General features: G+C 39.5%; 1 protein-coding gene across 1 annotated transcript; it reads right to left on the bottom strand.

Moving 5' to 3' along the window:
- Positions 1-4066: 4066 nt before the first annotated feature.
- Positions 4067-7987, bottom strand: LOC100893341 (required for excision 1-B domain-containing protein). The gene is made up of 5 exons (XM_030996287.1): positions 7898-7987; positions 7179-7261; positions 5788-5992; positions 5325-5413; positions 4067-4705 (listed from the first exon to the last, which is right to left on the bottom strand). Exons 1-5 carry the CDS (start codon positions 7898-7900, stop codon positions 4636-4638), a joined length of 450 nt encoding a protein of 149 aa, XP_030852147.1. The 5' UTR covers positions 7901-7987; the 3' UTR covers positions 4067-4635.
- Positions 7988-13084: the final 5097 nt, after the last annotated feature.

Here is a 13084-nt window from a genome sequence, read left to right as displayed (position 1 = left end):
AGATCATGGAAAACAGAGATTCGTACGAGTGCATCGATCGCACAAACCTTTGTGACCGTAGCTTTAGGTTCCTTCAGAATGGTGCAGAAAGCAAAAAAGGGTGTGCAAAATTTTTTGTATTAAACTGAAAATGTCTCTTTTTGTATTTAATTTTTTAAGAATTTCCTCAAGAGGCACCTCTATTTTAATTATATTTTGTACTTGAGAGTAGGTATTAGATGATTGCATGATATCACTATGTTTTCTTTACATGTGATTGTCAAGATGTTAGAGTGTAATGGGATATTAGTAGAAGACCAGCCTGTAGGTCCCGTGACCAATCTCTTGGAACAAAGGTTTGACCATAGCGCCCTCATTTAAGGTCGGAGGTATAACAAACTATACATTTTTGGAATCCTTATGACCAGACGAGTAATTTGATATGCAACTTGATAAGGTTTACTGTGTTGGTGAATTTGACCACCATTCAAAAGTGTGTTGACCTTTCAACGTTTTTGACCATAGCGCCCTTATTTAAGGTCGGAGGTATAGCAAACTATACATTTTTGGAATCCTCATGACCAGACGAGTAATTTGATATGCATATTGATACGATTGGAACTATTTTAATTTCTATCCCTGTGTAACCTTTGTTGACCCCTCACGAAAATGCCTGGGATTTTCAAGGGGGCAGCCCAAGTCAAAATTGTTCGGTATTCATCAGGGAACACAAAAACACTTTCAAACCTTTGTTCCCCGAGTCTGGTCACGGGACCTACAGGCTCGTCTCCTACTATATACATATTTGGAGGTTGACTTTTTTTTCTCCCAATTCTTTTGGTACCAGGGGTTCTTCTCAAACCAAACTCTCCAGCCAGTGATCACTTTCATCATTTATCCAATGTAAATAACTTCCTTTTTTGTGTTCATTGAGGATGGTTATGATTTGCCTACCAGATTTGTGCAAGATATTTACTCTAAACATTGCTCATACATCCTCTAAACATTGCTCATACATCAAAAGTTATGTGTAAACAGACTGTGTTGGAACATTGCGACAAGAAGCTAGCTTGTACTTGCAGGAGATCATTGAGAATTTTGTATGCAATTTATTAATGTAATTGAACGTTTAATTGCTTCGTATCAACATAGCAGTATGGCTTGCACACTAACTGTCTTGATGGCATCTCAAATTCATACCCACTTGGTTGTGCTTGGTAGAAAGCGTTGCACACATATTTGTCTTAACTCTGCAATTGAGTTAATTTCCTTCCGATGTTGGCAAGGATTGATGCAAATTGAGACTAATCGCAGCTTCAATAAGTACTAGTTTAACAAGTTTACAAATTTGAATTGTATACATGATTCAAAATCTTTAAACAGAATTGGTGGTGAAAATCAGGAGCATTTTTAATAATTAATACTGTGTGTATTGTTGATTCCATGGCATGCATTCAGTCCTGTATGGGTATGAATGTTATTTGATTACATTACCATAAAACCAGAAACTTTTGCAAATTAAGGATGGCCACTTTCACTTAAAGAAACTCGCAAGAGACTTGCGAATCTGAACCGTTCTTGAAGTGTGTGAAAATCCCTTGCATGGTCAAGTTTCTGATTTTAGGCTGGTCTATTTAATCTTTCTGAAGCTGGCCAATGTTTGTATTGAGAAAGTTCATTGGAGCTTCTACTTTCTGTAAAGATAATGGCTAATGAATAACCCGATGCAGAGGGGGGAAATGCACAATTGGTGATGACAACTAGATTATTGAATATTAAAAATGATTATTTATTACAATTTTTCATACCTTGCACATGAGAAGCTATGTTCTTTTTAAAAGGACTTGTTAATGCATCAAAAAGCATGCTTTCAAATTCGATTCATCTTGGATACGACCATTGCTAAGGGAGCTTTGAAGGTATTTTTCTTTACTAACCAATGGGACAGTCGCAGTGTAATTTATCAAATGACTATGAGATGCGGGGAGAAATAAGTTTGCTCTGATTTACATAAAAAAGACGATAAATATGCATATGGATCTAAGATTCATGATTTATTCATCAAATTGTATAATAGACATTTTTTCTAAAAACATGTACATGTAGCATGCATTTAAGTCATTTTTTGGTGAGTAACAGTACAATAAAAAGTACAAAACAGTTGTACACTGTACATTGTAAACACAACTTTTCTCTTTCTCTTTTCCTTTTGTACTTGTATGTCGTGTAGATCTTTGTGGCCAGAAATTTTTTTAAACATGGCCTAAACAACGCTGCCTAAATTATTATTTGAAGAAATTCATGTCCTACTTTCAGCTTACAATATCATGCCGAGTGGATTCCTCCTTCTTTAGTTACACATGAATACACGGTTTTCTGTACATGTACCATCTTTCCATCAGAATAGACTTAATACGGTGAGCTAGCTGACAACAAAATCACACCAAAGATTAGGTTTGGGATTTATTTTAAAGGTAAAGACCAGTATTGGAAACGCCCCAATTTCAAAAAATGAAATGGAAGCTCTCATTACCAATCATGTGAAAGAATATGTTTTGACTAATACATGATGATAAAAAATATGCCGGGAAACCACCTACTAATTCATATATTTGGTGAATTTGTTTCTCTCATGGTCTGTGAGAGATATAGGGTAGTCCCATATACATCTTTCTGTGTATAGTGCTTGTAACTTTACGAAGAATGGGCCAAATTTCTTATCATTTTGATGATTCCAGAACCTTGCAGATGCTAGATGCTAGATGCTAGATGATTAACCTTTTCTGATCGATTCCACAACGTTTCTTTCACAATGCAATCGCATGACCATAACTGGTCTTTACCTTTAAGTTCGATTAAGGGCAAGGGTTAGGTTTGTAGTTCGAGACTTTGGTCCATAGAAGTTGGGAGTCCTGGGGGTGTTTCACAAAGATTTTAAGTCAAACTTAACTCTAAGTTGGACTTATAAATTATGGAGAGCCATTTGTCGCCTTAAATAAAATATATTCAAAGGCAAAAACTCAAGTATTTTAGACTTTTCATAAATTCCACATCAAGAAAATGAAACCTTGCATGATAATAGAAAATATGAATGATTTGAATCAACATTGTCATGCCTTTAAAATAACTTTAACAAAATATTTTCAAAGATGCTAACGGCTTTCCATAATTGTTAAGTCCAACTTAGAGATAAGTTCAACTTAGGATCTTTGTGAAACACCCCCCTGCTCCCACAACAAATACACATAACAATAACATAAACAAATTATTTTGTACAGAATATATGCACATTCTCATACAAAAGGTAAAACAGTTGAAGTACTTTATGGATTGCGATAGGAGTGTCAAACAAATCCCAATGGAAAACAAAACGCGTCTATCTCAAGAGGTCCTGCTCAATCTACCTGAATTTCCCCCTTTCTAAACACTCAAATTATGCCCACTGCACATCCGAGTGTGATTCACATCTCGAAGAAAATGAATTGTCATTGGATCGATTTTTTTACAAGCTTCATTTTATTGAACAATAAATGATTTTGAATCGGATATTGCTCAAACTTTCACTAGTTTTCTGCTTTTATTAAAACCAACTTGAAATCGGGGTACATTAGATTTCCCCTTTAAAGGGATAGTTGAGTTCTGTTGCATAGGGCGCTACACAAAATAATTTTGTTGTGAGATAATGAAAAACTGAGTGTCAAATTTGAAAGAACATACAATTTAAATGACAAAATCATCTTTCTTTGATCAAAATCGGTTCAGGGACGGCTGAAATATCCATAAATATAATGATATCTAATACTTGTTTACCACCACAAATATTCAATAATTTGAAAGCCGTTGAAAAAACGAAATGGCGCCTTTTACGTTACGTTTCAGCCAATGCCGATGTTGGCTTTTCTGTTGGCTTTTTCGTGTCGGTTATATTACGCACAACCAGCCGGCCCATGTATTGTTATTTTTAATTAATTAATGGTCACCATATTTTTTTTTTTAAGTGGAGCTGAGTTGGTATGATCGTATTGGATAAATTTCACACATTTTGGGGTCTAAAATTACCTTCATAGCAATTTAAGGTCCTAAAAGGGCACTAGAAATGTCATAGATAAGAATAAGAGCAATAACCATGCACTTTGAAGGCATTTGCACTCTGAAAACAGAACTCAACTATCCCTTTAACCTCCAGAAATCAGAAAACTGACATTGTTTTATTTCTGCAGGCTCGAACTAAAAGAAGAAATTGCAACAGATTTGAACAACCCCTGTCCCCATCGAGGTGGAAACGATACTGGAACACCAACTCCGTTTGCACCTGCAAAAGCCCTGTTCTCCTGATGATCTGAATGGTCCATAATCGTATTCTATCAATTTGAACCGGTGCTAGTATAGGAACCAGTCATTTTTAAACAACGAGAAGACTTAGACCACGGTCCAACTTCTTTTGTTCAACTCAAAGTTAGTTTTGATGAAACTTCAATCCAATATTGGATTTACATATTAGTTGAAGAGAAGCAAATGGGGGAACCCCCTGGCCTAGACCCTGCACCAGAGAAGCAGGATGACCCCCTGAATCACTTCTCAAAGGAATCTGATCAGTCTTTCCTGCAGAGGTCGTTACTGTAGTAGATTTGACTGTTCATTGTCTAGGAGATGCTGTCATAAGCCTTCAGTTTCATACTTCATATCTTCCATTGCATCCGTTATCTTCTCCATTACCTGTGCCAATCTGACAAATGAAATAAAAAATTATGAAAAGGATAAAATTCTCAGCACACCCAGAAGTTAGACGGATCAAACGAAAGCTAAATACTTAACATTCTTTAACTTTGATGCATTATAAAATATAAATAAAATTATGAAACTGTACATAGCAAAATTTATTTTAATAGTACATAGAGGTTTTGTAGGAATACAGATCACCAAGGAGTGAAAAGTATCTGTCCAAAAGCCTTCTTTGGAAAAGAGAAATAGAAGAAGGAGGTGGGAAAAAAGAATGAAAAGGAGATGGAGGATAAAGAGAAGGGAGCAGGAGAACAAGAAGGAGCCTACCTAACATTCCTATCCATCTATATTTATTTCAGTTTACACGCCAAGTGTATGAACTTGATTGGTATTGGAGATATATATATATATATATATATATATATAAAACCACCACAATCCATAACATATGAAACTGAAATCAAATTGCTGGAAACACTTTTAATCAAATAACGGAAACGTGACAGTAAGAGATCTATACGTAGCAAGAACAACATAATTATTCTTCATTCAAAGAGAGAGAGGTCGGGGAGGGGGGCAGAACCATTTGCACAAACCCTTTCAGATCTGGCGATGTAACTTACCCGTTTTTCAGATCAGAAACCTCCCTCTTGAACTCGTCACAACCAGGCTCATCCTGCAATTTCTGTTTTGTCAGTTGAAAGGCTGCAGTCTAAAAAAAACAATAATAATTATAATAATGGAAACACACACATAAAGTAATACAATTGACAATAATAGTGCAATGCATTAGTCAATCTGAGATAAAATAATTCAATTGATTAATAATTAATTAACGGTTAACAGACTAAAGACTCATTTAGGTAATGTCATCAACTTATCTAATTGATCTAGCCATTTAAGAATTCAGGTCAAGCTTAGATTACCAGAGCTAGACATATCATGTTCTTGGTAAAGATGTAAGCCAATGGAGAGTAAATCCTGTTTTCAGTCTCAAAAAGCTGACCAGGAAGAGTTAGTTTGTCTATCCATGGTCAAATGAGGGGTTGGGTTTTTAAAGTGAAAAACACGAAATATTCCCCAAACCTTTTCAAGTTTGTCCTGTTCTGCTTCCTGTATCTTCTTCAAGCAATCAGCAACGGCAACTTTCTGGTACTCTTCTCGAAACTCCGCCTCAATGCTGATGATTCTCTGGGAGATACGCTTGAAATCCTCTGTTCTGTCATGTACTACCTGACGGTATGCTTCAAAGTCATAGTCTGGTGATGTATTCAAGTATGCTTTATGCCCTCTGTTGGGAATTAAGGCAAGGATATAGAATAATTACAATTTAATACCAGAAGACATAATCTGCTATTGCTTTGCTTGGCAAATTCAAGATTTCTTGCAACTGAATCAACTAATTTCCACAATTATTCAATACCATTCATAAAGCTTGGAAATTCCTTGTCAAAATATACACGATGTTTTACAGTAATGTACATTTCAAAATTCAAATAAACATTTACAAATGTAACAAACGGTTACATTACATTGCAAACATTTGAAGTATAATTATCATTGAATTGAATTTATTTTTATCTGCAACATACTAATCAAATTATCAAATTACATTTTAGTGATTATTGATTACAAACATAATACAAAATATAACAATTTTGTTGAATGTGTACCCAAATACAATAATAATAGAAATGTTGACATTAAAACAAAATGTAACTGATAACATACTACCAAGAATTATTCATTAAGAAACATGCAGATTCTTAATTCCATCTGATTTAAAGAAGCAAAGTATTTCTACCTGGAGACCAATGCAAACAAACAATTATGACTGTATGACTGTAACGCCAGTGGAAAACAATTTTCTATGTAACTTGTTTGCAAAGACCAAATAAAATATCTTGTATCTTGTAATTGGAAAAACATCAAAGAAATGATAATAAAACATTAAACAGAGAGACATACAAGTTAATGATATTCAAGTGAGGCGCATACTGTAAATGTAATTGTCTTTTCGATTTCAGTGGTTAAAGGCATTGTTTAACAACGTTAAATCTGAGATGCATGGCCCTACGTGTAATCAGTGTCTGTGTGATGGTGTAATATTGAAGCCCTAACAAAATTGTGCTTCAAAATGATCATGAAGTGCCTCAAAAAAAGTAAAAATCTTTGAGTGACCGGTTTTACAATACTCATTTCCCCCAATAGAATGTGGTGTTATAAAAACCATTAGGAAAATGGAAAATTTAATTTTGATTTCCAATCATAACTATCTTGATAATCAGACAGGCGATCGGCTTGTAAAAGTCATGGGGTTCCTGACTGACCTAAATGATTATAATTATGACTGCAGCATGAGTTAAATCCAGGGTGTTGTTACAGAATCTGAGACAATGTTACTGAGTCACTTTAAGCATTGCTTGAGTAATGGTAGACTAGTTGCCAATCAACTCTTCACTCTCTTCTTCACTTACTCATCTAATAATTTGTAGACTTTGACTCTCTCCTCCTGCAGAGAATAGAACTCATGCAGCATTGTCTGTGGTCCTTCATCCTTCTGGAAATATAAAGACAGGACAATTGTAAGAAATTAAACTTGAGCAAAGATCGCCATCAAACTTTACCTCCAGCATTTCATTGATTTACTGGATTGGTTTCGATGAATGGCATTGCCACTGAAGTGTAGTTGTCCAATAGTCAGATGATGATCTTTTTTTGTGTTAGCTTTGTCTTTGAAGCTTTGGTTAAGGTTAAGTAATATCAATATCCTATTTCAGATTTTCATCTGGCCTGGACTGGTGAGAGAGGATCATCTACCAGCCAGCCAGACCATCATTGCCAAATTATACGACTCAGGGACCCGTTCCTAGAAACCGTCATAAGTCTAACTTCTTGACTATCCCATTGAAATGCGTGTTAATTCTATAACACACGTTTCAATGGGATAGTCAAGAAGTTAGACTTATGACGGTTTCTAGGCACGGGACCCTGATCTGATATCTGCCCAGCCCAAACCGGCCGCGCCAACCGGCCTGGCAGTAGCTAGCGAGCATCACGGTGCAGAATTATACACGGCCACTTTTCAAGCTCAACTCTGCACAATTCACAACATTTAAGCCAAAACGCGTAATCTAATAATTTCGGCCATAATTTCATCAGCAAACTTTAAATACAGTCAGGGAGTTATAGTTACCATTTTGATTATTCAATTGTGAACTCGGTCACTGCTCATCAAATTTTGCTGGTTTTTCGAGGATTCTGCCTCACCGCGGTCTCTACTACTAGTATAGACCGAAAGCTTCAGTCTCTATAATCGTCGGTTGTTCCACTGAGACTACGTCTGGCTCCACTAGACCTCCGGTTATAGAGACTGAACGAGGTACACTGAACGACTGCCTATGCCAGCCTGTGTTGAACTTATTCCGCTAGATTTTAGCCGCTAGGCCCCTCCCACAAACTTGCCACGGCCGTATTGTTATGCCCCCAAAATCCCCCAAAATGTCATTTTACCTCGTTCATTTCCAATTTTAAATTAGGCCTAGGCTATAATACATCGGTTCCACTTACTAACTTGATTGATATAATCCGTTTAATGGTCCCTTTTAAGGAAATTATCGGTCAAAATCGACATCCATGTTGAAAATCTTGCAAGCCGTGTTAAACTCTCGCTGCCGTCAATCTCATCCCTTCTAGTCTACGCCGAAGGCAAAATGATTATGAAGGAAAGACTGTGCGCCATCTACACGTTCGTAATGGCGTTATCACAGTTTTTCCTTCATAATCATTTTGCCTTCGGCGTAGACTAGAAGGGATGAGATTGACGGCAGCGAGAGTTTAACACGGCTTGCAAGATTTTCAACATGGATCTACATCTAAGGTGGTACTGGACAGGACCAATTGGTATATACGTCCAGATTTCCGTGGCATCGCAAACTGTCAACAAACATCACAACTGATGCAAAGTTCAAAAACAAAAATAATAAGGTGCTCATAAAATAGAGTGGGTTGTAGACATCATCTAATTTATAGATGAAGTAGAGCCACATCGACGCTCTATCCCGCCTGTGCACAGCTGGGCTGAGTGGTCATTCTGCATGTAGCTCCAAACTTTGGTATTGAAGGACTTAGCCGATGTTGACTCTTTGATGATGGTGGCTGGTAGTCGATTCCATTGCTGAATGGTACGTGGATAGAAGCTGTTCTTGTATGCTTCGGTCCTGGCAGAGTAGTTGATGTACTGGCTTGGTCTTTGACTACGGGTGACTGGTCTTTTGGGGTTGTTGGCGACTGGAATAAACTTCTCTGGGATGGTAATCGGGAGTTCATGAGAGTTGATCTTGAACAGCATGGTAAGACGTGCAACTGTCCTCCTATCTTGAAGTGAAGGCCACTTCAGCTCCTGCAGCATCTGGCTGACGCTAGCTGTACGCTGATAGTTCCCTTTCACAAAACGGGCAGCTTTCCTTTGCACTGATTCAAGGGCTGAAATGTGCTTCTGGAAGTAGGGATCCCATGCTGTACACGAATACTCCAAGATTGGCCGTACCAGGGAAGTATAAGCCTGCTGCTTGATCTTCTCAGGACACTTGTAAAGATTCCGTTGAAGGAAGTTGAGCGATTTCCGGGCTTTGCTTGTGACATTGTTGATATGTACACCCCAGTCCATCTTGGAAGAGAATTCCACGCCAAGGTATGGGTGATTGTCAACTTGCTGCAGATCAGCCCCTCTCATGCTGTATGTTGTCTCAATACTGCGACGTTTCTTGGTGATACGGAGTAGGGAGCACTTTGCAGGGTTGAATCTCATCTGCCAATCAAGGGACCATTTTGATAGGGTGTCAAGATCCTCTTGAAGAAGTGCAGCATCCTGTTCAGACTGGATTTCTCTGTAGATGAGGCAGTCATCTGCGAACAGTCTGATGGAGGACGAGATATTAGTAGCGATGTCATTAATGTACAGTATGAAGAGGAGTGGGCCTAACACGGTACCCTGGGGAACACCGGAGTCCACAGACACGTCGGATGATCTCTCGCCATCTACCACAACAGCCTGTGTACGATTGGTTAGCCAGTTCTGGATCCAGTTGTGAGTAGATCCCTGGATGCCATAATGATCCAGTTTGTACAGTAGCCTCCTGTGGGCTACAACATCGAAGGCTTTCGAGAAGTCAAGAATCAAGCAGTCGAGTTGTTTCTTCTCATCGATGCCACTGTTGAGATCCTCCAAGGTTGCCAACAGCTGAGTTTCACAGCTATGATGTTTCCTAAAGCCGTGCTGGCAGTCAGTCAGGATGTTGTGCAGATCAAGATGACCTCGGATGGTACTTGAGAGGATGTGTTCTAGCATCTTGCATACTATACAAGTTAGGGATACCGGCCGATAGTTAGATGGCTTGCTTCTATCGCCTTTTTTGAAGACTGCCGTGACATTGGCTTGTCTCCAATCTTCAGGATGTCGATTTTGACCGATAATTTCCTTAAAAGGGACCATTAAACGGATTATATCAATCAAGTTAGTAAGTGGAACCGATGTATTATAGCCTAGGCCTAATTTAAAATTGGAAATGAACGAGGTAAAATGACATTTTGGGGGATTTTGGGGGCATAACAATACGGCCGTGGCAAGTTTGTGGGAGGGGCCTAGCGGCTAAAATCTAGCGGAATAAGTTCAACACAGGCTGGCATAGGCAGTCGTTCAGTCTCTATAACCGGAGGTCTAGTGGAGCCAGACGTAGTCTCAGTGGAACAACCGACGATTATAGAGACTGAAGCTTTCGGTCTACTACTAGTACTGCAGACAAAAGTCAATGTTAATATTGCGTAATAGATGAAACTGAAGTTTACAGCCAACTAGCTATCTGCGTAATTTAACGAAAACATCCACGGTATCCTTAAAAGACTGATATAAGTGTAAATTTAATTTGTCACATCATTTTTAGCCACAAACAATGGCGTAGCGCCGAGGGTGTGTAAGTATTTTTGGGGAAATGTGAGTTATTTTCTGTAATAAATCGAATGCCAAGAGAGAGAGAGAAAGAGCTATTACAGTCTTCAAAATACTAAAGGGCTTAGTAAAGCTGGACCCAAGTCACTTCTTCACCTTATCACTGAATACTCGAACCCGGGCCGAGGACACTCTCTAAAGATTTTCAAGGAAAGGTCTCGTCTAAACATAAGGAAATGATTTTTTAGCAACAGAGTGGTGTCCAACTACTAGTCTCCCTCAAGAAATAATTGACTCAAACTCCATTGATATCTTCAAGATGAGACTGGATAAGCACTGGTGGTCTGAGCGATTTGAATTAAGTTAATTTGATATGATCAAAACCGTCCTAAACCTGCGCATGTGCAATGAGTTAACCTAGCTCTAGAACATAACCAACCCTGAAGAAGTGACCGAGGATTACTGAGGATCTACCTCTCCTCGTATCATGATGATGATGATGATGATGAGAGAGAGAGAGAGAGCTCAGGGGAGAGGTGCTTATGCATAGGGTTGCATCCGATATCTGTAACCAAAAGTTGTTGGAATTAGGCATAATCCAACATGGGTCTATGAAGATTTGCCTGGTATAACGTTCGTTAAATGTTTTATGATTTCTTTCAGACTTTGAAAGTAGGGCCTGCATGATCTCCTCCCCCAAAAGCTATTTCTCAGTTTGGTGAGTCTAGATAACCGTGGGCCCAGGCGCGTACGCAGGGGGGGGGGGGGGGGGGGGGGGGGGGGGGGGGGGGGGGGGTTGGAGGAACCCCCCCCCCCGGCAAATTTTCAAATTTTAGGACCCCAAAAAATATATATTTGTCCTCTCCCCCCCCCCCCCCCCCCCCCCCCCCCCCCCTTGAAAAAAATCCTGCGTACGCTACTGCGTGGGCCTATAGGATTTCATTCAAAAGGGTGAAAGGAACCGAAACGTTTGAAAATCTCATCCCTTACCCAGTGGAAATCAGAGGTGTCATGCATGCATAGGCGTCCGGGTACATGTTGGCTGTTGGCGATGGCGGGGGGGGGGGGGGGGGGCTGACGCCTCTATTTGCCCAAATGTTCAACTCTTCAACTTCATACCACGGGTAAGTTGCAAGCGAGCGCGCACAAATTTGTACACCTTTTGGTGTGAATATCATATTGAATTGTGGCTCGCGGCCCTCATTATCGTCCCCCCCCCCCCTCACCACCATTAAAAATGGAGTCCTTAGGGACAGCCTGTTCTCCTTCAAGTTAAATCCACTCTCAATCCAGGAAAATTTACTCAACCCCCCCCCCCCCCCCCTCTTGAGCAAAACAAACAAAAAAAATGTTAAATACCATTATTTTTACTTCTTTTTTTTCAAGGGGTGGGGGCCTGTCTTTTTTTGTCTTTTTTTAGAGGTAAAATTGTCGTAACCATCTTTTTTTAAAACTTTGGTTTTGCCTGGGATGGGGCCTTGGCCTGGCCCCCCCCCCCCAATACCCCCACCATGGATCTGCCACTGCCTGAGTATAGAAAATCACGTACATAGTTGAACAGTGGCGGATCCAGGGGGGGGGGGTCGGAGGCCCCGCCCCCCCCCCCTGGGAAAAATGTTTATTTAAACATTTTTTAACGTGAATTTTAACTTTTTTGGAGATGCCCCCCCCCCCCCCCCCCCTTGAGCGAATTTTCGGCCGACGCAATTTTCAAAATTTTGGGAGCAAAAAAAAACAAAAAAAAAACGAAATATTGGCCGGCACGATTTTCATATTTCAGCACACTAAATTTCAAATTATTTTCAAATTTGCGCCCCTACCCCTAAGAAATCCCGGATCCGCGCCTACATAGTTCCTCCGGAGGGCACACAATTTGATGAGGCAATACGAGGGGTAACTCCTCGATTTTAAAAGCGTCTTCACCAGGGGTTTATTTCCTTTTTTTTTTACTCCATGATACCATAGTAGTCCAAATCATGCTTTTCTAATTCTCTCCGCAATTTCAGTCGTATCTGCAGCAGACCGACGCGACGCGACGCGAATGAGAATTGTAAGATTATTTATTTTGTTTACCTCTAGATCTAATCTGTATTAACTTCTGGTATTTTGCAATATTTGCTTTCTTAAGTATTCTTGGCGCCGTATTCTTTTGTCGTGAAAATTGGCCATAGCCAGAAAGGAAAGTGATGAACTAGGCTCGCAAAAGTGAAATAGGCATTTCGGGGTGTGTCACTGTCATGAATTTGATTTCGCCAATTCGCCTTCGCCCAGCTCGAGGCGCTAGGCCTAGGCTAGGCCTAGGGCTAGGCCGATGATCGTGTTGGAGTCGGGCAGAATTCAAAAATAACCGTCTGGTATGGGAAAAAGTTTGTCACCGGAACTAAATTTATCAAACTTTCCAAATACACAGACGGTACATCATGGCATGCAAATCTT

The sequence above is a fragment of the Strongylocentrotus purpuratus genome, unplaced genomic scaffold (assembly GCF_000002235.5).
Source record: "Strongylocentrotus purpuratus isolate Spur 01 unplaced genomic scaffold, Spur_5.0 spur5_scaffold_3, whole genome shotgun sequence".
Taxonomy (NCBI): Eukaryota; Metazoa; Echinodermata; class Echinoidea; order Camarodonta; family Strongylocentrotidae; genus Strongylocentrotus; species Strongylocentrotus purpuratus.
This window is presented reverse-complemented; position numbering and strand designations above follow the sequence as displayed.